Source organism: Gouania willdenowi, chromosome 6 (assembly GCF_900634775.1).
Source record: "Gouania willdenowi chromosome 6, fGouWil2.1, whole genome shotgun sequence".
NCBI classification, from domain to species: domain Eukaryota; kingdom Metazoa; phylum Chordata; class Actinopteri; order Blenniiformes; family Gobiesocidae; genus Gouania; species Gouania willdenowi.
This window is the reverse complement of record NC_041049.1, coordinates 62375060-62399335: the sequence shown is the minus strand read 5'-3', so window position 1 is coordinate 62399335 and position 24276 is coordinate 62375060. Positions and strand designations below refer to the sequence as shown.

At 39.6% G+C, this 24276-nt stretch overlaps 2 protein-coding genes across 6 annotated transcripts in view; one reads left to right on the top strand and one right to left on the bottom strand.

Annotated features, from left to right (window-relative positions):
* Nucleotides 1-5751, bottom strand: part of lrrc61 (leucine rich repeat containing 61) — a 12787-nt gene extending 7036 nt beyond the window's left edge. Inside the window, exons 1-4 of the mRNA XM_028451169.1 lie at nucleotides 5496-5751; nucleotides 3285-3380; nucleotides 2036-2182; nucleotides 1894-1954 (exon numbers count right to left, since the gene is read on the bottom strand). Coding sequence (XP_028306970.1) covers nucleotides 1894-1954; nucleotides 2036-2182; nucleotides 3285-3380; nucleotides 5496-5526 — 335 coding nt within the window. The 5' untranslated portion in view covers nucleotides 5527-5751. The remainder of the gene's footprint in view (nucleotides 1-1893; nucleotides 1955-2035; nucleotides 2183-3284; nucleotides 3381-5495) is intronic.
* Nucleotides 4974-24276, top strand: cib2 (calcium and integrin binding family member 2). 5 transcript variants are annotated; one of them, XM_028451172.1, is made up of 7 exons: nucleotides 4974-5743; nucleotides 7169-7303; nucleotides 9685-9719; nucleotides 20231-20342; nucleotides 21979-22126; nucleotides 22245-22440; nucleotides 23433-23996. In XM_028451172.1, the coding sequence occupies exons 2-7, from the start codon at nucleotides 7253-7255 to the stop codon at nucleotides 23452-23454; spliced, it is 564 nt and encodes a 187-aa protein (XP_028306973.1). In that variant the 5' UTR covers nucleotides 4974-5743; nucleotides 7169-7252; the 3' UTR covers nucleotides 23455-23996. The 5 variants fall into 5 exon arrangements, 4 of the variants coding, with proteins under 4 accessions (XP_028306973.1, XP_028306972.1, XP_028306974.1 ...); XM_028451171.1 differs by having other exon boundaries at nucleotides 7107-7303; XR_003674352.1 differs by lacking the exon at nucleotides 4974-5743 and adding an exon at nucleotides 24203-24276 and having other exon boundaries at nucleotides 6671-7303; nucleotides 23433-23605.

The window sequence follows — 24276 nt, the reverse complement described above, 5'->3', positions numbered from 1 at the left end:
TGTAACACAGGGGGCCGAGCTATTAAATGTAACATAACACAGGGGGCGGAGCTATCAATTGTAACGTAACACAGGGGGCGGAGCTATCAATTGTAACATAACACAGGGGGCGGAGCTAGTTAATGTAACATAACACAAGGGGCGGAGCTATTAATTGTAACATAACACAAGGGGCGGAGCTATTAATTGTAACATAACACAGGGGGCGGAGCTATCAACTGTAACGTAACACAGGGGGCGGAGCTAATTAATGTAATGTCACAAGGGGCGGAGCTATCAATTGTACCATAACACAGGGGGCGGAGCTAATTAATGTAACGTTACAAGGGGCGGAGCTATTAATTGTAATGTAACACAGGGGGCCGAGCTATTAAATGTAACATAACACAGGGGGCGGAGCTAGTTAATGTAACATAACACAAGGGGGGGAGCTATTAATTGTAACATAACACAGGGGGCGGAGCTATCAACTGTAACGTATCACAGGGGGCGGAGCTAATTAATGTAACGTCACAAGGGGCGGAGCTATCAATTGTACCATAACACAGGGGGCGGAGCTAATTAATGTAACGTTACAAGGGGCGGAGCTATTAATTGTAATACAGGGGGCCGAGCTATTAAATGTAACATAACACAGGGGGCGGAGCTAATTAATGCAATGTAACAAGGGGCGGAGCTATTAATTGTAACATAACACAGGGGGCGGAGCTAATTAATGTAACGTTACAAGGGGCGGAGCTATTAATTGTAACATAACACAGGGGGCGGAGCTATTAATTGTAACATAACACAGGGGGCGGAGCTATTAAATGTAACATAAAACAGGGGGCGGAGCTAATTAATGCAATGTAACAAGGGGCGGAGCCATTAATTGTAACATAACACAGGGGGCCAAGCTAATTAATGTAACGTAACACAAGGGGCGGAGCTATTAATTGTAACGTAACAGGGGGCAGAGCTATTAATTGTAACATAACACAGGGGGCGGAGCTATCAATTGTAACGTAACACAAGGGGCGGAGCTATTAATTGTAATGCACCTCAAGGGGCGGAGCTATCAATTGTACCATAACACAGGGGGCGGAGCTAATTTATGTAACGTCACAAGGGGCGGAGCTATTAATTGTAACGTAACACAGGGGGCCGAGCTATTAAATGTAACATAACACAGGGGGCGGAGCTAATTAATGCAACGTAACAAGGGTCGGAGCTATTAATTGTAACGTAACACAGGGGGCCGAGCTAATTAATGTAACGTAACACAAGGGGCGGAGCTATTAATTGTAACATAACACAGGGGGCCGAGCTAATTAATGTAACGTAACACAAGGGGCGGAGCTATTAATTGTAACATAACACAGGGGGCCGAGCTAATTAATGCAACGTAACACAAGGGGCGGAGCTATTAATTGTAACATAACACAGGGGGCCGAGCTAATTAATGCAACGTAACACAAGGGGCGGAGCTATTAATTGTAACATAACACAGGGGGCCGAGCTAATTAATGCAACGTAACACAAGGGGCAGAGTTATTAATTGTAACGTAGCACAAGGAGCGGAGCTATTAATTGTAACATAACACAGGGGGCGGAGCTATTAATTGTAACGTAACAGGGGGCAGAGCTATTAATTGCAACGTAACACAAGGGGGGAGCTATTAATTGTAACAACACAGGGGGCGGAGCTAATTCATGTAACGCAACAAGTGGTGGAGCTATTAATTGTAACGTAACACAGGGGGCGGAGCATGATTCAACAATGCCTGTGGCTGAACGTGGCTGTTTCCCTGTAGTGTGTAGTTACTAGACTGTGCGATATTCTAACCAATATAGTGGTAATAATTAATTGTGAATCACACTCAATAATGCAGCAGAGAATCTGGTAATTCCTACCAGGATATGATATTTCCAGCCACATTCAGGTTCTGTAAACTCTCACAACTACGCAGCGGCTCTGCAAACAAGAGAGCAAAAACAACTCTGCACAAACAAGTAAAATCAGCATAAGACGACATAAAAACACTGAAATTCTGACCTAAATTAGATATCCTGTTGGCTGACAGATTAAGAACAAAAAGAAGCCGCAGAGGCGATAAAGGAGCGATATTTGTGATATTATTTCCAGAGAGGTCCAGTCTCTCCAGATTCATACATTCTCCAATGCAGCCAAGATCATGTATTCCTATGAGAGAGAGATACATTCATTTAAAAACAAACACAAACAAGCAGGGATGGGCAACTCTATCACAGCGGGTGCCACAAAAATGTGATTGTATCTAATTTAAAGGCCACATTATCAACATTAGAATAATGACCGATCTGAGCATTAATACTGGAGGGGAAAAGGGGTTTTGTCTTTGTGATTTTGTCAGTTTTTTGTCATTTTGTGTGTTTTCGGAGCCATTATGTGTTTTTGTTATTTTTTGTGTCATTTTCTGCATTTTTGTGGTTGATTTATACATGTTTAGCTTCACTTTCTGTAATTTTGTTGTTGTTTTTCCGTATTTTGCTGTCATTTTGTTAACAGTTTGTGTCTTTGGAGCTATTCTATAATGCGTTGTTTGCTGTGTTTTTCGAGTCATTTTGCTTGTTTAACTGGTTGTTGTGTCTGTCTTTGTTTTCAGTTTGTGTTTGTCTTTGTTTTCAGTTTGTGTTTTATGAGTCATTTCATCTATTTTGTATACTCTGTGTATTTTGCTGTTAATTTGGGTATTTTTGGAGTTATTTTGTGTGTTATGTCAGGCTTTATGCTCCAACTTGTTGAAATACAATTCTTGGGGATTTGATTTGGGGTGCCGCACAAAATTAGACCGAGGGTCACGTGCTGTGGTTTTGTTGTTTTGTCAGTTTTCAGTCATTGTGTATGTTTCTGTAATTTCTTTTTGATATTTCTGTCATTTTCTGCATTTTTGTGGTTGATTTGTGTTTTTAGATTCACTTTCTGTACTTTTTTTTTGTTTTCTGTCATTGTGTGCAATTTTGTTGACAATGTGTGTGTCTTTGGAGCTATTCTGTAATGTGTTGTCATGTAGTAATTTTGTTTAACTGGTTATTGTGTCTTTTTGTTATTTTGTGTATTTTGTTTGTATTTTTGCATATTTTGCAGTCACTTTGTGTGTTTTGGGAGTTATTTCGTGTTATGTTGGGCTTAATGTTCTTCCAACTTCTTGAAGTACAATTTTTGTGGATTTGTTTTGTCATGTGACCCCCGGGCTGCCAGTTGCCCATGTCCAATCTAAAAACTATTTATGCACAAATATTTTTATTTATGCTTTTTATCTTACCAAGGCCTCTTAGCTTGAGGAAAAGTATTGACTCCAGATCAAACTCTCCTGTCCGTGACTTGAGCAGCGCAGATGTGATCTTCTCGCAGTCTGCGTCTAAAAAGGATCAGCACAGTCAGCACATTTACACGGCACATTTGTGAACAGCGGGGCAGAGGATACGCGCGTTGGGAGGTTGTGTCCTCTGTTGTTTCCAGTGGAGCAGCTGACGGTGACAGCCCATGCTAAATGACTGCAGCAAATGGGTTTGATGTCAGCCAGTTATAAAAGGAGGAGACCAAACACAGCTGAGCCACTGCCAGCCCTGATTCATGCATTAGTAACAACACAGGGAGTTATATTTGGACCTTTTCTTCTCCCTGGGGCCGTGACACTGACGTGGTGAAACAAACAGGGGACATCAGGTTAAGCTTAACTAAAGAAGCTGGAGTCCGTCTGTGTCAGGGTTCGGGTCAGTTATAATTGCAAGCACGTAATTGATGATTGCATAATTACAACTGTAATTCTCATTGTAAGAAATGTCTTGCTGTCGTAATCGTAATTAAATTGTAAATGAGTTCAGATAATTGACTTTGTAATTGCCAAGAAAATTCTATAAAAACTGTCAATTATAATTTAACGCAAAACTGGGGAACCATGTTACAGTTCTACACATATGTAGTTAACAATTATTAAAATATGTTTCATATCAAGCTTTCCCACATGTTACCATTTTAAAAACATTGAAATCTAGGGCTATAGTGACAAAAAAGGCTCAGACGCCAACACCAAAAATATTAATACCAATATTTTCATTGATTAGGATGCACAATTAATCGAATTTTAATTGCGATCACGAGTTTGGTTGCCACAGTTTAATTAATCTGATAGTCTGCAATATTTATATTTAAAAAAACGGGCTCTTCAAACTGTAATAGTGTATTTATTCAGTTAGCCTTTGGAACATTTTACATTTTTTGGTTATTTTTTTAATTTATTATGTTTTGAGTAAAATTGTTATCCAAAGCTTCAATTTGCACTGTAAACTGTGCACATTTTGTTAGTTTAAAAGTTGTCTAATAATGACAATTTTTTTTCGTAACATGATACTGTAAATACCTGATTATAATTGTGATTACAATATTGATTAAAATAATCCTGATCGTTATTTTGGCCATAATCGTGCAGCCCTATTAGGAACGCCTAACAAAGTAACCATGGGATGAGAAACAAATTAGATGATAGATAATATTTTTTGGTGTATTTTACAGTTGATTTAAAAAAGACATGGGTCAAAACCGACCCATTATAATAAGAGATGCTAAAAGAAAGCTAATGCGTTACATTTTATGGGCTTACTTAATAAAGGCAGTGGCTATCCGTACGGTTGCTGTATCAATATACCAACATTCTAGCCACACGCAGCACCACTCATTGGCCAGTTTTGGTCACGTGATAGGTCAGTCATTGGCCAGTTTAGGACGAGTGACTAAGACTAAACCTTACCTTAAACCTAAACCTTACCCGAATTGTTGCATATTGGGTTATAACCTAAACAAAAGACGCTAAGTACTTGTACTTCGGTAACCGTACCAATAGCACCAACGGTTGTCCGTACGGCAACCGTACAAATAGACACTTTCTTTATTAAAGGCTCAGTAATTGTGATTAATTGTAATTGAACTTCAGTAATTGAGAACGTTATTGTAATTGACTTTCAGGAGATAAATAATCATTGTAATTTTAATTGTAATTGGGGGAAAATGCTGATCATCGTAATTGTAATTAAGTTATAATTTATCATTGTGAATAATTTAAGGCGTAACTGTAATTGAAAAAATGTAATTGACCCCAACCCTGGCTGGTACACAGTCAGATCTCTGAGCTCTGGCAGACATAGGGAAAACTGTGGTGTGTGAGATGTGCAGGAACCAGCAGGATATGTCAGACTACATTTACAGAAATGTCTTAAATGTGAAGGCAGCTGTTAGCTGGTGTCAGCTAGCTGTGAGATTTACAACAGTGTCAAAACGGCTCCATGTGTTTTAATATCAGGGACGACAGGAGGAGGAACAAGTGGATACGCTGTTAAAATGTTCGTCTAATTTCCTCGCTCACATAATAAAATCTTAAGTAACAAGCAACAGTGTGTGAGCCACAGGGTTTAAAAGCACAGCTAGCTTAGCATAAGCCGTTAGCATAGCGTAGCAACAAGCTATCATCACAACTTACCTGCGTCTTTTTCTCGCTTTGAGTCCATCATGGTGGAGCAGCCGCAGAAACTAAGAGTGAGAAAATAACGGCCAGGGTGTGAAAGAAAGGCAAAGCAATGTGTATCAGGGACAGTGTGGGGGACTCATGTGTCCTGGGGGCTGCCGAGCTGTCCCAGGCCGGCAGGTGGATCACACGGACCGGGAGGAGGAGAAGGAGAGCCCCGGCTACACGCTGCTGCTGCTGCGGGCGATAGAGCCATGCAACAGGTCTGATGGATCAAAGCTACTCTTAATGCTGACATTCTTTCATTCATTTACACTTCTTATTATATCTTTACAAATGTGGATCTTTTTCAAATCGTGCGAGTTAATAAATAAATAAATTAATTAATTAATATATTTATTCATTCATCGACTTTTTGTGATTTTATTTTTGCGTTAATGTTATATATATATATATATATATATAATTTTATTTTTTTTATTTTTTACTGACCATGTTTTTAAGTTTTTATTTCTTTTTTGATCTTCAATTAACATTTTGTTCAATATTTTAATTTTGTCTTTTGATATATTTTTTTTGTGTACTTTGTTTATTTATTAGTTTTCCTCGTATATCAAAGTTTAATTGTGCATTTTGTCTCATGATTTGATATGTGTTTAGCCTTTGTTTTACGTTGTTTGTGTTTATTGAAGGGGGTGGAGCTCTTATTCAAGCCCTATGGGCTTTGTTCACTCCTTGCGCCTTAAAATGATAATGTTGTGAAAATGACATGTTAATTATAAAAAATGCAATTATAATTATGTGACAACAGTAATGCTGATTTCTTTTAACAGTCCTGTAATGTAGTCATGGGAGCATTTAAAACATTTTTTTTAATAATTATATTGGAATGAAAAGGGCCCTGTGTAAACATAAGATGATTCTTACTGTATTTTCCTGCAATGTTGTAGTTCTTTCTATTTTTTTTTTTTACTGTATTCTTGCTCTTGTTTTGTGTATTTTTCTGTAATTTTGTACATTTACTTTGGGGGTCGCATAAAATTAGACCAAGGGCCGCATGTGGCTCCTGGGCTGCCAGTTGTCTATGTCTGCCTTATATACTGTATATATATATATATATATATATATATACTGTTGTCACATATATATATATATCCACCCCCCCAAAAAATGCAGCCGCCATTAAATTTTAGCAAAAGTATGTCATAATCACAATATTCATAAACCAGTAAATATAGTAGAACAGATTTATAAAATACAAACAATGGATATGGAATCATTAGGTTATTATGAAGGAAAAAGAAATTCTATATAATAATGCAAGAATAATACATTCTATGTACATAACTGTAGTGGCCCAACAAGATGGTTTGTACCCAGGGCCCAAAATGTGGTTTTACGGCCCTGAATGTATAGTGAGTACAGTTACATCACTCCATGACTTGCCTTTATTTCATTATTTCCCTGAGGTTTCATTGGGCTGATGTCCAGCCCCTGGAGGAGAGGAGGATCATGTTTGTCTCCCTTGGGTGTTCAGACGACTCCATCCTCTGACATACCAGCACACCGCTGCTCCTCTACTTTCCTCTGCTTTCCTCTGACCGTCTGTCTCTGTGTGCGTTACAGCCATGCTGGAGCTGGACATCTAAAGCTTTTTCTGTGGACTTTGTGTGTGTGTGTGTGCACAGAGAGCCATAGATGCCTCTCACTGAGGGAAAGCTCCGGACCCTCCATGCTGTGATTGTGATCACTCAGCAGATGAGTTGAATAAGATGGGAAATAAGCAAACAATATTTACTGACGAGCAGCTCGACGCCTACCAGGTGAGTTTCATCAGTTCAAGTCTAGAAAAAGATAACTGGATCATTAGAATATAACTTCTAATGTCATTTGGATCAATTCAAATAATTACGCTCAATGTTTAACTGATTAAACGCGTGTTTATCATAAAGCATAGTGTATTGTTATAGATAGATAAGTCTGTACTGGTTACACAACAAAATGAAAAGTTTTAAATGGTTTGTTTTAAGGGATTTGGACACTATTATCAGAGGTGGTTATTAGGGCTGCACAATTAATCCAGTTTTAACCTGTTGACGACAATATTTACATTTAAAATATGGGCTCTGCACTCTGTAGTCGTTTGTACATTTGAAATTGTCTGGTTCATTTTTTTTAAATATAATTTTTTGTATAATTTCATTTTAAAGCTTCACTTTGCACTGTAAACTGTGCACAAACTAGTGTAACAACACCGATGTTTATCTAACATAATAAATAATTGTGATTCTAATCGTGATTACAATATTGATAAAAATAGTCGTGATTATCATTTTGGCCATAATTGTGCAGCTCCAGTGGTTGCATGACATGTTTTTAAATAGAAATGGTGTTTTTTTTTATGATTCTTCTTAATGTAAAAACAGCTATTAAAAATATACATACACTTGTAGTTGTTTTTTTTTTTTTTAAATCAATTTTTCAAACATTTATTGTTATCTTATAACTAAAAGGGAAAGGAAATTAAAATTAAAAATTGTATTAATTTTTATTCATAGTTTTTGTGCGTTTTAACTGTTTTTGCTGCACTTTAAATCTTTATTGTCTTTTGATCATAGTCAAGTTTTTATTTTTGTTACTTTATAGTGGATATCTTTCTTTTTCCTATATTTAAAGAGCATGCCCCTATTGACTGTTGTTGTCGCTTTATTATCTAAATATTAACATGGTGTTGATAGGTGAGTGTAGCATAGGTATACATATAACGACAAACTAAAAAATAAGGATGTTTTGTTGAGTCGTTCATCTGAGAAGATCTTGTGAGCGCAATCCCAGGTTTTCCCATAAAGAAGCGCATCGTCTTGTGCACAGCTTGATCACGTGATAAGATGTGGGCTTAATAATTGATGTTGAGCAAACGTGGTATGCTGTGAAACTCAACTCTCAGCGAGCAGTTTGGTTCTCAAGAGCCTCTCTTGTTACTCTAGCCACTCTTAGGATACTGATGCTCACAGGTGGTCTCACAGTTTTACAAGAATTTACTAAAAAACACTACTTTGGCATCAGATTTATACAGTCTATAACGTCATGCATTATGTAGGACATAACCGATAGTTCCCCCCCGTATGTTTAAGATGTTAATGGTTACAACTTGTCAATTGTATTGAACACAGTACTCCTATAGGACACCTATATATAGGTCAAATTTTCCTGGTATATTTGGAGCAGTAATATACAAAGAAAGCCTACAGGGTTCCTGCGGATCCTTAAAAAGTCTTAAAAGGCATTAAATTCATGAATCTAAAAAATAAGTCCTTAATTGTCATTAAAATGTTTTAAATCAATGTTTCAAAAGTCTTACATTTTAACACATAATTATTATGATTTTATTATTGTAATTAGCCTCAAGTTTCAAAATAAATGGTAACACTAGTTTATAAAAAAAAAATGCTCAAACAACATGGGAAAATTGTAAATTTAACAAAAATGACCTGTTTAACAAAGATTTTTCTTAATGGTTTTTTTTTTCTTTCTATTTTTGTTGTTGTTTTATAGATTTCTGGCTTTTTTTGTTGTCATCTTGTGTTTTTGGAGGGATTTAAATTTTTTTAATCTGTTTTTGTGTGTATTTTACCATCATTTTGTGTATTTTTGTGTGTTTACTTTGGGGGGCCGCCGCCAGTTGCATGTCTGCACTAGACACTGGAAAAAAAATGTACCCTAACCCTATGTAATTGATGTAGCTTTCCCCCCCAATTATGTTTACTGTGAAGTTGGTCTTAAATTTAATTTCAAATGGCAATATAAAGTCTTAAAATGTCATGAATTTAATTTGATTACAACCGTAGGAACCCTGGCCTATAGAAAATATTATTTATTGAATTCTAATCACACAGTTTAAAGCACTTTGCCCTGAGCTTCTTCCACCTATTCAGACAGAATAGATACTAAAGGCTATAAAGGCAGTTTGCTGACGACTGTGCCAACACGTGCATGTCAGACAACAGCAGATCATGTTCCCGCTGTGTTCTCGACACACATCATCATGGTTTAGAGGAAGCCTGACACCGTGCTGGTAATCCACATGTCCTCAGAGGGACTGTAATGTCATTATTATATGACTCACAAAAACCACTCTATTTTTTTAAAAAATGTGTTATTTTTTATGTACATTATTCTGAGCTGTTTTTTTTCCTCATTGCAGGACTGTACGTTTTTCACTCGCAAAGAAATTCTGCGGTAAGTCGTATCACCTGCTGCAATTCAACCCTTTGAACCCCTATTTACTATAGATTTATCATGAGTTGTCTTCACTCTGTGTATGTGCAAGGGCTTTTCAGTGACTAAATTTACTACCTTCAATATTCTACTGCTCTCTCACACATTACAAGCTCAATACAAGTTTCAATAAAAGATGTTTTATCGATTGTATGTAGTGACCATAACAGCACTTGGCACATAAAGGTTGCATTTATTCAATGATTGTGGATTTTATTCCAGCATAACTTCCCTAAACACTGGATACTGCCAGACTCTGCAATTGTATGTCCATCCATCCATCCATCTTCTCCCGCTTAGCCGTTTCCGGGTCGCGGGGGCAGCATCCTCAGTAGGGAGGCCCAGACTTCCCTCTCCCCGGCCACTTCCTCCAGCTCTTCCGGGGGGACCCCGAGACGTTCCCAGGCCAGCCGAGAGACATAGTCTCTCCAGCGTGTCCTGGGTCTTCCCCGGGGCCTCCTTCCGGAGGGACGTGCCCTGAACGCCTCACTAGGGAGGCGTTCAGGGGGCATCCTAATTAGGTGCCCGAGCCACCTCATCTGGCTCTTCTCGATGCGGAGGAGCAGCGACTGAACTTTGATGCCCTCCCGAATGACTGAGCTTCTCACCCTATCTCTAAGGGAGAGCCCAGCCACCCTACGGAGGAAACTAATTTTGGCCGCTTGTACCCGTGATCTTGTTCTTTCGGTCATGACCCAAAGTTCATGACCATAGGTGAGGGTTGGAACGTAGAACGACCTGTAAATCGAGAGCTTCGCTTTTTGGCTCAGCTCCCTTTTTACAATGACGGACTGGTGCAGACTCCGCATCACTGCAGACGCCGCACCAATCCGCCTGTCGATCTCTCGCTCCATCCTTCCCTCACTCGTGAACAAGACCCCGAGGTACTTGAACTCCTCCACCTGGGCCAGAACCTCATCTCCAACCCGGAGAAGGCACTCCACCTTTTTCCGGTCGAGAACCATGGACTCGGATTTGGAGGTGCTGATTCTCATTCCGGCCGCTTCACACTCGGCTGCGAACCGATCCAGTGAGAGTTGAAGGTCACGGTATGTTGGAGCCAACAGGACCACATCATCTGCAAAAAGCAGTGATGCAATATTGAGGCCCCCGAACCGGACCCCCTCAACGCCCTGACTGCGCCTAGAAATTCTGTCCATAAAAGTTATGAACAGAATCGGTGACAAAGGACAGCCCTGGCGGAGTCCAACCCTCACCGGAAACGATTTCGACTTACTGCCGGCAATGCGGACCAGACTCTGACTCCGGTCATACAGGGAACGAACAGCTCCTATCAGGAGGTTCGATACCCCATACTCCCGGAGGACCCCCCACAGGAATCCCCGAGGGACACGGTCAAATGCCTTTTCCAGGTGCACAAAACACATGTGGACTGGTTGGGCAAATTCCCATGACCCCTCAAGGACCCTGCTGAGGGTGTAGAGCTGGTCCACAGTTCCACGGCCAGGACGAAAACCACATTGCTCCTCCTGAATCCGAGGTTCAACTATCCGGCGGACCCTCCTCTCCAGTACCCCTGAATAGACCTTACCGGGGAGGCTGAGGAGTGTGATCCCTCTATAATTGGAACACACCCTCCTGTCCCCCTTCTTAAAAAGGGGGACCACCAGGTCTGCCAATCCAGAGGCACTGCCCCCGATGTCCACGTGATGTTGCAGAGTCGTGTCAGCCATGACAGCCCCACAACATCCAGGGCCTTGAGGAACTCCGGGCGGATCTCATCCACCCCCGGAGCCCTGCCACCGAGGAGCTTTTTAACCACCTCGGCAACCTCAGCCCCAGAGATAGGAGAGCCCACTCTCGGGTCCCTGGGCCCTGCTTCCTGATTGGAAGGCGTGTCGGTGGGATTGAGGAGGTCTTCGAAGTATTCCCCCCACTGATCCACAACGTCTCGAGTCGAGGTCAGCAGCGCACCATCCGCACCATACATAGTGTTGACGGTGCACTGCTTCCCCTCCTGAGACGCCGGATAGTGGTCCAGAATCTCTTCGAAGCCGTCCGGAAGTCGTTCTCCATGGCCTCACCAAACTCCTCCCATGTCCGGGCTTTTGCCTCGGCGACCGCCGTGGCTGCACTCCGCTTGGCCCGTCGGTACCTGTCTGCTGCCTCCGGAGTCCCACAGGCCAAAAAGGCCCGGTAGGACTCCTTCTTCAGCTTGACGGCATCCCTCACCCCCGGTGTCCACCAACGGGTTCGGGTATTGCCGCCACGACAGGCACCGACTACCTTGCGGCCACAGCACCGATCAGCCGCCTCAGCAACAGAGGCACGGAACATGGCCCACTCGGACTCAATGTCCCCCGCCTCCTCCGAGACATGGTTGAAGTTTTCCCGGAGGTGGGAGTTGACGCTCCATCTGACGGGAGACTCTGCCAGGCGTTCCCAGCAGACCCTCACTATATGTTTGGGTCTGCCAGGTCTAACCGGCATCCTCCCCCGCCATCGGAGCCAACTCACCACCAGGTGGTGATCAGTTGACAGCTCCGCCCCTCTCTTTACCCGAGTGTCCAAGACATGCGGCCGCAAGTCCGATGACACGACTACGAAGTCGATCATCGAACTGCGGCCTAGGGTGTCCTGGTGCCAAGTGCACATATGGACACCCTTATGAACATGGTGTTTGTTATGGACAATCTGTGACGAGCACAGAAGTCCAACAACAAAACACTGCTCGGGTTCCGATCAGGGGGGCCGTTCCTCCCAATCACGCCCCTCCAGGTCTCAATGTCGCTGCCAATGTGAGCGTTGAAGTCCCCCAGCAGAACGAGGGAATACCCAGAAGGAGCACTCTCCAGTACTCCCTCTAAGGAATCCAAGAAGGGTGGATACTCCGAGCTGCTGTTTGGCCCATAGGCACAAACAACAGTCATGATCCGTCCCCCCACCCGAAGGCGGAGGGAGGCTACCCTCTCGTCTACCGGGGTAAACTCCAAAGTACAGGCACTAAGTCGGGGGGCAAGAAGTATAGCCACCCCGGCCCAGCGCTCTCACCATTGGCGACTCCAGAGTAGAAGAGAGTCCAACCCCTGTCGAGAAGGCTGGTTCCAGAGCCCTTGTTATGTGTCGAGGTGAGACCGACTATATCTAGTCCGAACTTCTCCACCTCGCACACAAGCTCAGGCTCCTTCCCCGCCAGAGAGGTGACATTCCACGTCCCTAACGCTAGCTTCTGTAGCCGGGGATCAGATCGCCAAGGCCTCCGCCCTGGACGACTGCCCGATCCACATTGCACTGGCCTCATACGATCCCTCCTGCGGGTGGTGGGCCTATGGGAGGGCGGGCCCACGTCGTCCTTTCGGGCTCTGCCCGGCCGGGGGCCCGTGGGCAAAGCCCCGGCCACCAGGCGCTCGCACTCGAGCAATTGTATGTATTTTAGGTAATTCAGTGAATTCAAGAACTTGGGAATGAATCCTCAGTAAGCTTAACATAACACAACAACAAAAACCCACAAAAGGACAAAAAACCACATTCACAATAACAACAAAAACACATAAAATTACTCCAAAGACACATAAAATAGAAAATTGCACAAAGCAGCAACAGAAATATACAAAATGACTCCAAAGACGCAACAACAGAGACACTCAAAACTACGACAGACATGCAAAATGACTGCAGAAACGCACATACTGTAAAACAACAAAAATACCAAAAGGGCCTGTACTACGAAGCAGGTTTTCAACACTTTCACTCAACCCATGTGATTTCAGCATGGCTACGTGCATGCTCACAAAAGGGGCGGAGATTGCAGCGTCAGACCAATCACAATCACGGACAAACTGTGTGGAGCAACTCACATCACAATTTGAGGAATAATTATTTAAAAATAACAGGAATCTAAATCCATAATTATGACCAAAAAAGAATGCAGACAGGAAGCTGTCGACACTGTTAATGCATTAAAGCATGAGATGATCAATATTAATCCATGAGATGATAAACACAGCGCTCTGATCAGTTTCACTTTTATTACATCACAGACGTGTTTCTATTCAGGTAGTCCTCCTCAATTTATCACACACACACTGGGATGAGAGTGCATTATTTCACTTCGATGACTCAGTGAACCCTGTGAGGGACATGCTGCATTCAGTTTTACCATTTAGTCAGCCTACATCACAAGGTGAACATTATTTGTATTTTGTACAAAGGCAGAGTTTGAGATTCTTGCCGGGGGGGGCAAAAGAAAAAAACAAAATTAAATATATAGACCGTCTCAATATTTGCGCCAATCACAGTGTGTGTAACAAAAATATTTAGTAACATAATTGATAATGTTGAGTCCAAAATTTTGCGTTGAAGTGTTGTTTAATGTTGTCAATTCATGATAAAATCTTTCAGCTTCATCTTTGCTGCAGTACCATAACATGAACTGCTGGATGCAGTGTCGCTTCACCATTTACATTGTGAAGAAAAATTGCGCAACAGAAGAACCAACCTAAAGTCTGAAGTTTGGAACCATTTCACTGAAAACGTATACTACACACCTGAGGTAGAACTAAAATCTGTGACATGAAACTAACAGTAGTATGTTGGAATCAAAGCAACAGAAAACTCATTTTTCAAATGAATATGGGAAAATTGTAATGAAAGCTGAATGACCACTGGGGGGGAAGTTAGCGCAATAAGAAGAATCTAGCTTCATAATGCAGACACCCCCCCCACCCCCCCCCCCCCCAAAAATCCCATATTAATACTTAGATTGGCCAATATTTGAAATGCTGACTTGCTTTCTGTTGACGCGGCCCTCATATTAGACAATCACATGTGTGGCTCTTGCTGTGAGAACAGCTACCCATCTCGTTTCTACGAGTCGGTTGGAAACAGAACTGATAACCATTTGAGGACGTCATGGGGTCCTGCACTTTATGATCTTCATAAAACATGTCCTCAGCTCTACCTGTTACTGTTACAGCATGGTTATGTAATGTCCCAGCATGGAGTTCATCACTGGTCGTCATGATGATTGTTTTCTTTAAAAGCTCTGTCAACATCTGAGTGATAAGCATCATTCCACACGCAGCAGATTGGACAGAAAATTTAATTGTCAATCGTTTGCATTTCGATAGCAGTTTTCTAATCATGAACCTGATAGTTACAGAAATCAGTATGTGTTAAATGTGGAGATAAACTATATCAGCAGCAGTGTACATTTAGTTGACTGTTGCTTTTTCCTTGGACTAAAACTCAATAAAAGCATAAATACATACAAAAGCATGTTGAACTCTATTTATCTGATCAGTGCAAGTTAATGTGAAGGATATGGTACATTGTGATAAATGAGCGCAAGAGAAGTAATCTCTATGGGAGAACAAAAGACATAATACCAGTTAGATCAGGCGGTTTTAAGTATGGGAGAGTGAGTCCCCCCAGAGACTGAGTACACAGATAATAGGCCTACATTGTTTTTAAATGTTACAACATGGACTCTGACAAGGACTGGCTGCACATAACACCACAAAGCCAGACTGATGCTAACTCAGCGAGAAAACATAACCTGCGAGCACACAGCAACTAACACACACACACACACGCACACGCACACGCACACACCGAGACAGACAGGGAGGCACACACACTATAATGTTATGATCTCACTCCCACACACTTATGCGCACTTAAACCTTTGATCAGACGCTTGAAAATGTAACAACCCCTTAAAGGGGACATATCATGGTTTTAAATCCTTCCTTTTTACATATAAATCATACAGTTGTGGTCTATATAAAGTGGAACTGCAATGCTTGGGTCTGAATCCCTCATTATTACAGCTCCACAGGCCCCTTTTCTACCCCTTTTCTGATGTGCTTCTGAGAGCAACTCGTTTTGGTGCGGTCTCTTTAAATGCAAATGAGACACTCCATACCCCGCCCCCTCTTCAGGTGACACTCGGTTCAACTCCACCCTGCTCGGCCATTTTTGTAGTTTGATAGAAGAGATACGGCTATGTAGCGGCGCATAAACTTTTTATTCAGAGGTTATTTACAAAATGTCAACAACGGAAGACTTGTCCATCCAGCCTTACATGTTCGAGCCAGAGTCTGACCCAGCGGAGCAAGATGAAAATAAAGATGATGAACCTGCAGAACCCTAACAAGTGAGCTAACACAAGCACCGAGCTAACGCTAGCACCAAGCTAACGTCACGAAATGCATTTTAATACAGTCTTTTCAAAGACAAAAACGGCAAAATGAAATGACTAATGAAAACTTTAGACTTAAATTAAATCACGTATTCCATATCATCAAGGATCTAAAACGAGCACACAGCGCTAACATATGAAGTCTGAAGACGGTGCAACTGCTAATGCTAACAAAACAATGACAGGGACGTCTTATCATCACACTTTTTAGCGTTATTTACAGCTTACCGAAGTGCTCTGTTCATCGTCTCCAAAGATAGAAGGAATTGAACCCTCAATCAAACAAAGTCTTTGGCAAATCCTTCTTTATACTGGCAGAGGTTGCAGAAGCAGTCATCCTTGAAGTGCTTCGCGCACACAAAAATGATCTTACCCACAGATGTGGGTACATTTCCATGAAAAAAAAAAAACTCAACCAGGCACTTTGAAAAGGTTCTGATGCTGGGAGACGTTGTAATGAAGCGTGTGGGTTACTACATCCAACAACCGAACATTTTGACTTATCCTCTCGTAACTTCGGCATCCTTGAGCTTGGACTACAAAATAAAAGCGAGAAATAAAAATGGCGGATTGCTCGAAGTGTTGGACCTGGAGTTGATGTACTAATTTGGCAGTTCCGCTGCAAATACTGTGATGTAATAGTTCAAAAAACGTAATAGAGAATAGAAAAATCGAAACAGATTGAAAAATATGAGCAAAACAGAATATAAAGATATCTACGGAGCACCTGAAGAGACTAATTTGATTTTTTCTGTACTTCTAAGCACTCTAAATATACAACAAAATGCATTTAAGGGCTAAAAAAGTGGATTTAGCATGATATGTCCCCTTTAAAGCTTCAGTATGTAAATATTTTTTGTCATTTGGTCAAAAATCCACAATCCCCTTTGATCATATTGTAATTCAAAGTGTTCTGAGAGGACTCTGAAATTAAGGGATGAGGTACTCTTTTTTCATCCAGCTAGAGATCTTTTTACAAACCAAGTGTACCATGAGCTCTTTGTAGCGTTACTATTGGCTGTTCGACAAAAGTCGATGCGGGATCAGGTCCTATCAGTAGTGAAGATGTAATGGCAGACGTTGGGGCAGGAAAAGTCCCCTTTAGGCACAACGGCTTACATGGCAAAGCAAGTCAAGGAAGGAAGAACAATGTGGAGAAGTGATTCTAAATGCCCAGACATACTCAGGTATAGGGGTGGAGCAATGATTTTAAAAGTGAGGGTGTTCTAAGTGTAGGGCACTCATCCACTCCCAATTTAGCAATTTAGTTTTTAAATCTAATTTACTAAAAACCATTATAAAGCTGTTATTAAGACACTGATACTCAACATGTGGCTCTTTATCTCTTAGTTCTCATTATTATTCCCCCAGAAAACCTTTAGAGGGTGAAACTTTTTACCTTTTTCTTTGTTTTATTTTTAAATTCTTTTTTTCAGATTTTAGCTACCTTTTGCCAATATATATCCCTTTTTTCTAATTTTTTGAAAGTTCTTTTTGACATTTTTATCCAATTTTTGTCAATACTTTAACCATTTTTTAGCCACTTTTCATCCAAATAAGCTACCATTTGACCAATAAATAACACTTGTTTCCTTTTCCCCTACATTTTTGCCTCTTTTTGCTCCACATTTTTGCCCTTTTTCACTATTGTTTGCCACATTTTACTCATTTAAGCGACCTTTTGCCATTACATACCACTGGTTTCCTCTTTTTTTGTCAATTTGTTGCAGGCTGACCGAAGTCTGCAAATGCATACCAAACAAAAAACATAAAAAGGGAATATGAACTGCTTTGACATCTTAGAAGCCGTAGTATACACAAGGTTATGATGTGCTACAAATGCAGGTTTGCTTGTTCTTTTCCAGCAGCATCGCTACAATGTTCCATCATTTTGACAGGTTTATCTAATATAATTCTGTAGCTGTGTCCTCAAAGACCTGCTGACAAACGGCTTGGCTTTAGAAAATGAAGGTGCATCCTGACAGGATCAGTCAAAGGAGAGTCTGTAGTGTACTGTTGTTTTCTGATGCTGCTTCGACTCAAGGGTTAAGTGTGAGTTGGGCTCGCACCAGTAGTTGAGTTGCCAGACCCTGCACCCTACCTGGGTTGGTAGCAGGTCAGTCAGTGTATGTTTTGGTCATTGAATTTTCCATTCTGAAATGGAAATCCAAAATCAAAAAATGAGTGCGTATTTTGAGAAGATTGAGCAAATTGAAAAATTTTAATTAGAATTCAAGACATGTTTCTTTATCAGGGTCAAGAAGGGATAAACAGACATTTAAAAATCAGTTGATTTTCAAATTTTTTTTTGTTTCTAAAATCAAAAAACAGAAGGACCAGAGGACAAAAAATAAATAAAATAAAAAAACACCCGGTGAGACCGGAAGTTGTTCTTTTCAAAAAAAGAGCACATAATGACAACGCTGCTGTTTTTTTTGTTGATAAAATGTAATAATTATCTCTATATATATATTTTTTTTTTTGTTTAGTTTTTTTTGTCCTCTGGTGTTTGTTTTTTGGTTTTAGAAACAAAAATTGAAAATCAACTGATTTTTAAATGTTTGTTCATCCCTTCTTGACCCTGAAGAACTATTCCTTAAATTTTAGTTTTTTGTTTTTGGATTTCCATTTCAGAATAGAAAATTCAAGGACTGAAATGTACACTCACCCAGGTCACACCCTACTGTTGCCTAGCTTAGGTTAGCGTATTCACTAAGATCTGAAATAAAGGGTGGCAAAACAGTTGCTTCCCTAAATTCTTTAGTTTCCTCACCTGCTGAGCGTAATTCACTAAGATTGCAGCAATGATTAGTGCACGTGCAGAACTGGTGCAGACCGTCCTTATTTAAATGAGCGTTTTCTACGTGTTGTGTTGAACATGGAATTAGAATTAGAATAATCTTTATTGTCATTGATCACAGGTGAACAACAAAATTATGACGGAGGGTGAACATGAGTGCGAGGAAGTGAAAATACAAATTTGAAGCAGCATAATTGGAGGTGTTAGTAGAGGAAACGAATAGGTAGAAGAGAAATAGATACTCTTTATTCATCCCGCAGTGGAGAAATGTGCGTAGATGTGACTGTGAGTGACGGATGGGTGCATGCGCATGGCTGATTGCGTGTGTGAGAGGCGGTGATCGGCGGAGGAGAGATCGACACGCGTCCAGCTTTTTTTCTCTCTCACACACACAACTGGAGCCTTTTTTTCATCTCCGCTGTGTTTTCTGTCCACATTTACTGCAGCGATGATCTCTGCGTGTGTGTTTGCACGTGCTCGTCAGTTTTTCTGGTACTAGAACTCTCACCGCAAACAGTTCCAGATTTCATGGATTGCATTGCTCCCCCTGCTCACATTTATTTGCATTTCTTTCTCCCATATTTTTGCTCCCCCTGGGAGATCCGCCTGCTCTGCATATTCATGAGGGGGAAACACGCTAAATCGATTGAGGGCGCAATGGGAAGCGCAGCGGCGGTGCACTCCTGATCTTTTTTAGCGCGTGGAATGACATTTGCTCACGTTTCAATACCACTAAACCTTAAGTGAATCTGCCCCTTAATGTGTTCACACAAAAGTGTGGTGGCAACAATTACACACAAGCTTGTAAAACTCCTTTCATTTAAAAAAATATCTATAAAAAGCATTTTTAAATAATTACTCTGGTTTTCTTTATTAATATGTTGAGCATTTTTAAATGGACATCTTTACCTGTTAATGCGTATTTGCATTTTTTAAGCACCCTATTTATTGTATACGGAAGCAGATTAGCGCCAGTTTTGATGGAGAAAATAATTCTGTTTGGGCAAATCAAGAATAAACTTGAAATGTTGAGATTAAAGTCAAAATTTTGAAAATAAACTCATAATACAATTATTGTGATAAAAGTTGAAGGTTTGCTAATAAAGTCAAATCTACAGAAGCTGACAAAGACTAATTCACCATATACAACAACAGTTTCCATCCAAACTGGCTCTAATGTGTTTCCGTAGCTCCACAACAAACTTCACTGTTTTTTTTCTTCTGTTTTTGTCAATGTCTCTTCAAAGTCCTTAATTGTTATACCCAACTTCGGATAGTTTAATGCATTTATTGATACAAGGCCACAGTCTTCTGTTTGATGTTATATGATGAATTGGCCCTCATCAGCTCCCATAGATTTAACTTTATTAGATTTTTATCACGATATTGTAATTTTTGAGTTTATTTTTAACATTTCAACTTTTTTTTTCCTTGATTTTCTCCATCCTAATTGACCCAAATCCACTTCCGTAATTGTAACTGTTGTATGAAAACCCTTTTCTTCTCCAGGCTGCATGGCAGATACCACGAGTTGGCTCCACATCTGGTACCGATGGATTACACCAATGAACCTGATTGTAAAGTACCATTATCCTTGATAGTCAACATGCCAGAACTAAAGGTAAAAAAAACATTGTGATCTGCATCACATTGTGTCCTGACTATGTTTGCTGCGTGTGCACAAAGGTGGCGGCCAGTGCTCGTGTTATCCAACATCTAATCAATACACACTTTCTTCCAGAGGACAACATTGATTTTCAATCATCATATTAACTGATGTGATTGTATGACATTGCAGAAAAGGAAAATGCAGAAACTGATGCATCATGATATAAATCATTACACAATTTTGCATGTTATTCTACAATATCTGCGCTGTATCTTCTTTGGTTCCTGTGTGTAACTCCTATGTTAATAATGAAACAGTGCCTTCTTTTCCTGATGTTGAGTTTAATTCAGTTTCAGATAGTAGCAAAAGTCTTATTTTTGTTTATTAAAAACATTTATATTCAGTTGAAAAACTCTTAGAGTTGAAAAGTTGAATGAATTTTATTTGAATAAATATACAGTGAACATAATATTGTGTATCGTATTGTGAGCTGAGTGTATCCTCCTACCTCTACTACTTGTATATTCACGTAACAGTGGGTCATGTCAGAATATTTTAAATTAAAAAAAAATGTTGTTCAATCGTTAGGCAGAAATAATATTTACTTTGATATATTTAATATGTTTTATTGGGATTAAAAATTGTTCTCTATTATTAAAAAAAAGAAAGTGAGTTTCTCAGCCACCATGGCACACTGATGCATGTAAAACAGTTCTAGTAATTCATTTAAAAGACATGTAATTACAATTATTTCTGAAGTTACTTTGCTATTGATTAGCATAATTGCTTTTAATGTGTACGTAGTTAAGCAGTCCTCCATATCAGCAGTTCATAATAGTATAATAATGTAATACATTGCTGTGCCATTTTGTTTTTTTTAATGAAAAAATGCTTTTATAAGATAGTGTGCACTTTTGCACAGGAGCCAGGAACTATAATTGTATTCATATACAGATGTGTAAATCGATGTGTTTCTATTTCTAATGACGGACATTGCAAATTAGCCTTGGCTATAAATGCTGTAGTGTGGTACATGTTGATTGTTCACACTTGTCCCTATTAAATAAATTAATAAAATAAATATTGTGTCGTAATTTTAAAGTTGGATGCCAGTGCTTAAAAGTGCAGTACATTAGAGTGGATGAGGATGGAAATTAGCTTCGGCTACATACCTGCCTATTCATAGATACATAGTTCTTGCGTTCTCTGCATTTCCTTGTTTTTAATATTCATTGTCCCTTAAATAAATACATAAATAAATAAATTAAATCAAATTAAATCCTTTTGTTTAATACTTTTGAATAAATTCCCTGCTTTATTTGTTGAAGTATAAATAAAATTAAACCTTAGTGTAAACTGATGATATAACACTAATCAAATAAAATGATTAAAAGTAGACATAATTTTTTCTTCTTTTTCTAATAATCCTACTTTATTTTACACATTCGGATTTAAACATGGCAACATGTATCTCACAATAGAAAAGGATAGCAACAATAATTGTTTCAATCTTAAAACACATGCCTACTCTATGAAGAATTGAATAATAAGGGATACAACCAATAAATTATTGTGGGGGGTTTATTGCGATTTTGAAATCATGATAATTTGAAATCATTTATTGAACTTGCGTTCTTCTCTTCTGCAGGAAAATCCTTTCCGTAACAGGATTGTTGAGTCATTCTCCGAGGGTGGCGACGGTAACCTCAGCTTTAATGAATTTGTGGACATGTTTTCAGTCCTCAGTGAAATGGCTCCTCGAGAACTAAAGGCTATTTATGCCTTTAAAATATATGGTGAGGCCAAATTACCTTATAGCACTCACTCTTTCCTTTTTCCAAATGCAAAACAAAAAACAAAAAAAAAAAAAAAAACAACAACCCAACAACTTACTGCAACGTCTTTTGCTGTCAGATTTCAATGTGGATAATTTTCTGTGCAAAGAGGATCTGGAGAAGACGTTGAACAGACTGACTAAGGAAGAGTTAACTCCTGAAGAGGTGGAATTGGTGTGTGACAAAACCATTGAGGAGGCAGATTTGGATGGTGACAACAAACTGTCCTTTGCTGATTTTGAAAACATGATATCCAGGGCACCTGATTTTTTAAGGTAAGCAGCATACTCTTTCACCCGTTAAAAGCTAAAATACTGTATACGTTTGTGTCCGTTTGTGGGATTAGAATCACAGCACCATTCCCATTTGTTCTGTAGAGCTAACTTGCCTGTTACTGTACCACATGTTTATACAAATGAAGAAAGAAAGCATTCAAACCTTGTATTATCACATAAAACAACTTATTTCTACATGATGGAAAGGAATACCAGCTTCTGCAGGTGTCTGATTATGTAGTGGACTGGTCTGAACACAGAATGCCAGGGCTGAATTTTTGTCTCAGTCCACCCCTGGTGTCAGGTCTTATGGAACAATTGAGCACGATGGTCTTTAAAATATTTTAAAGCTTACTCTTTTAGAGCTTAGTATTTATAACAATTATTTTAAAATTCTATTCTAGATTTCACAGGCAGTCAATGAAGGGAAAAGTACCTGTCAATTTCCCATGATCAATTACAATTCAGTTACGATAACGGTTACCAGCATTTTTTTCAAATATAATTAAATTCCAGTAATTTTTTGTCCTCTCAATTACTAAAGTTCAAGTACAATTCATCACAATTACTGAGCCTGAAATAAATAACCTAATAAAAGTTAACCTTCCTCTTGTGTTAGCTTCCTCTCTAATGATATCAGATCATTTTGCCATAATTGTAATTAATTATCAATTATGTGATTACAATTATAATTGACCCCAACCCTGGTACCGGTACATAGAAGAGAAATATGCTTGCTTGTGCTTGTACACACGGTATCGAGCAGTAGCATTTTAAATCAACTGATGTTTTCAATATGACACTGGGGCATGATATCAATAAAGATCTATAATAATCTAGACTTGATCTACGCAACCTTTTCAGCATCACTCCGAGACAATATTTTTTGTGATTTTTGAGACGTTGTAGAGGAGAAAGAAGCTGTGGAGGTATTCAATGAGAGTTAAAGAGTAACTCGCTTCTTCCTCATACACTTTCTTTTGTTTTTCCAGTACCTTTCATATACGGATTTAATGTGGTTGGATGGATGATTTCTAAGTTTGCCGTTGTGCTGGACCTCAAACTCCACCCGGACCAAGTCCTGAGCCTGTTTTTCACTTGCATCCTACTAAAAGCAAAAAACTATTCTTTTAACATCCTTCAAACCGCCCTTACCTCTGTGAAGGTGAGGACCAAATGACTGGATACTGCTGATTTTTAAGGATGTGGATTTTTGCTAAAGCAGTTAGAATGTATTTTCTTTTTACTACCTAATGAAAGGGCTTTATTGATTCTTGTAAACCGCTTTTCCCTCTGAATTTTATGGTTGATAAACAACTGCATTATTGGCTACTAGACTTTTCCAAGAATGCATAAAAAACGTATAGTACATTGCACAAGAGATGAGTCTTCCTACATGGATCTTCAGTATTTATATCAAACAGAGCTTGAAATGAAAGCACAGCACTGGTTTTAAGGGCAAATATTCTATGCAGTATTTGTATAAACAATGTTAAGTTCATTACATGTAAAAAAAAACAAAAAAAAAAAAACACCATGATGACAATCACATCTTACTGTCCTCCAGTTTGATTAAGGGCTTTGTCATTTGAATGACTTTGGTAGCTCTCGTCTTCTGTCTTACAATTGTCATGAGATGCTAGTCACAGCCTTCTTTTTTTGAGGGGGGAAAAATATTTTACAGTAATTGTCTTCCTTTAAATAAAGGCCTCTTTTTCTGTGTGTTGGTTGAAATCTTTTCTTTGAATCTTATTGTTGCCAGGGAATTTAATGAAAGAAACACTGTCTCGATGAAAACCAGTGACCTGACCTGCAGATTCAACAATTAACTCCAAC